General features: G+C 43.9%; 1 protein-coding gene across 1 annotated transcript in view; it reads right to left on the reverse strand.

Moving 5' to 3' along the window:
• LOC143125361 (RNA-binding Raly-like protein) overlaps nucleotides 1–2500 on the reverse strand; it is a 73981-nt gene that overhangs the window by 19725 nt on the left and 51756 nt on the right. Inside the window, exon 3 of the mRNA XM_076286749.1 lies at nucleotides 231–281. Coding sequence (XP_076142864.1) covers nucleotides 231–281 — 51 coding nt within the window. The remainder of the gene's footprint in view (nucleotides 1–230; nucleotides 282–2500) is intronic.

The raw sequence follows: 2500 nt of genomic DNA on the forward strand, positions 1-2500 counted from the left end.
CGTTGCGAAACAAATACGCCTGAAGTGGGCGCAAAAGCGTTAGTACATCTGGCCCAGAGAGAGTCCATTAGAGAGGAGGACAGGGGGGAGTGAGTGAAACAGAGGGAGATATTTCTGACAGTGGGGAGGGGGCAGGAGAGATAGTGTACATGTTTTCCAAGGCCCCCTGTCTCCTGTCCTGACAGACAGACAGCACTTAAAGGCTCTCCAGCGCCGTCCACTGACAGTACCTGTCATAGAAGTCCTCCTGGTAGCAGTCATAGTCCAGGTCATATTCTGATCTGCAGGGAGAGAATGGGAGAGAGAAAGAGTGAGTGAGAGAATGAGGGAGCGAAAGAGAGAAATAAAGACAAGGACATGGGAGCTGTCAGATAAGCTGACAGGCTTGACATGTCGACTGCCTTTATTCAAACCTGGCTGAATGACACATCTGGTTTCAAGGGGAAGACAACTCGCCAATGCCACACCACACAGACAAAACACAGCAGCACAATACCCCGGATAAACAACTTTGATTTTATGAAAAATTACTATGATTCCAAAATGAAGCCAAAATGCCCTTCTGTAGGTTTGCGTGTTTTAAATTCGGCTGTGAAGCATGTGCACATTCCATGAAAGGCACCTTCTTTTCATGCCTGGCAAATTGAAAATATTTGTTGCTTTTCAAAAAATAATTTCATGGGGGATATGAAAAATGCAGCACCACAGGAAAACAAACAGCCACAAGTCTGCAAGAAACACAAAGAAAATGACTCTAAACTCGCAGTCGACTCGGTGGTGAGATGAGAGGGAATCGATTTGTCAGGTCTGAATTTTCATTGTCAGTTTCGGCTAATGGCAGCATCTCTCCCTCATGAGTTCATCCTGATAAGCTAACAAGCTAGACAAAACAGGGCAAACCCGAGGAGGGAAATTGCCGTGGTACCCAGAGGAGGAAAAATGCAGATCTTTTATTTTAACAAAACTACACACACACACACACACACACACACAGACACAGAGGATCCTGAGAATCAGCAGGATATGCCTTCAATGCTCCCAATTTGGCATTCAGTTACTGTTCTCTAATGACTGTATTGCTGTATAAGTTTAAATTAAAAGAGTTGCAAAAATCTTGCGTGGATTGAGAGGATCTAGAGTCTGCATGAATTGATGGAGTCTACAAATATTTTATATACTCAATGCAAGGTGAATTCTGTCATTGAACTACACATTATATTTAAATTACACTAAATTAATGAAATATCATATATGTGAAAATAACATAGGCTCCTAAAGAAAAATGAAGAAATCAGCTACTCACTGCCTCAGCTCAGACATACAAATGTATTCGGTGTTCCACGTTTAGTGTGTTTAGCCATATGCAAAGGAGATCTCAAATAATTGTCCTAAGCCATGCATCAGCAAACATGAGCTCCACACAGCCTCTAACATATTCCATCTCATTTACTCTCTCTCTCCCGCTCTGTGTGTGTGTGTGTGTGTGTGTGTGTGTGTGTGTGTGTGTGTGTGTGTGTGTGTTTCATGTAGGTATATGCTAGTCCAAAGAGATTACACTCACCTAAACCTGTCATCTGCCTCACTAAGCCATGACTGAATACCACAACCTGTTATGTACAGACACACAGACACACACACACACACACACACACACACACACACACACACACACACACACACACACACACACACAGTTGGCTTCACAGTGAACCTACACTGATGTGTGATTACCTTCCTGGAACCCAGGTTATTAGTGTGGATATGGAAGTTTCTTTCCAACTGCATGCGTATTAGTTGTCTGTGTGTGTGTGTGTGTGTGTGTGTGTGTGTGTGCCTGCCTCATCTTAAGCGGAATGAGTAAAGCAGGGGAGGTCAAAGTGACATTAAGCCCAACACTGAGCTGCTCATTTCCTCCAAAGCAATTTTTTGCTCAGCATATTCCTTTCTTTGCCCCTCCTACCTAAACCTCTCTGCGTAGAGGTCCGATCCTTGCCGTCGAGCTTTCTGCCCAGCACCCTCGCAGCACATCGGCAGCTCTCTCCGTGCAAATCTGGTCTCTGACCTCCTGCGTCAAGGTCAGCGCTAGCAGCCGAGGAGAATCTCCTGTGCCGTTTACATCCGAGCGCAATATATAAATTTACATCCGAGCGCAATATATAAATTTACATCCGAGCGCAATATATAAATTTACATCTGAGCGCAATATATAAATGGAAGAGTTTTCCACATACGCCTCATGTTCTTACAGTGCACGAAGAGAAAATGAGAATAAATATTTGCGTGTGGTGCCTTAATTTATCTTCTGGGTTGTGTGCTAGGGTTTGGGGTAGAGGTAGCCCAGCTCTGGGCTCTGGGCTATCGATGGGAGGGACATGCATGGCTGAAGAAGCTAGTGGAAAAGAAGCCATTTTAAATTCAGCACAGGGCAGTAGTATAAATATAGCACATAAAAATATCAGTGTGATCAAGAGAGAGCACGCAGTAAACATCTTAAAAGCAG

The sequence above is a fragment of the Alosa pseudoharengus genome, unplaced genomic scaffold (assembly GCF_046254945.1).
Source record: "Alosa pseudoharengus isolate Yale_2024_CS ecotype anadromous, Long Island Sound unplaced genomic scaffold, YU_APseudo_1.1 YU_APseudo_1.1_scf_16, whole genome shotgun sequence".
In the NCBI taxonomy this organism is placed as follows: Eukaryota; Metazoa; Chordata; class Actinopteri; order Clupeiformes; family Clupeidae; genus Alosa; species Alosa pseudoharengus.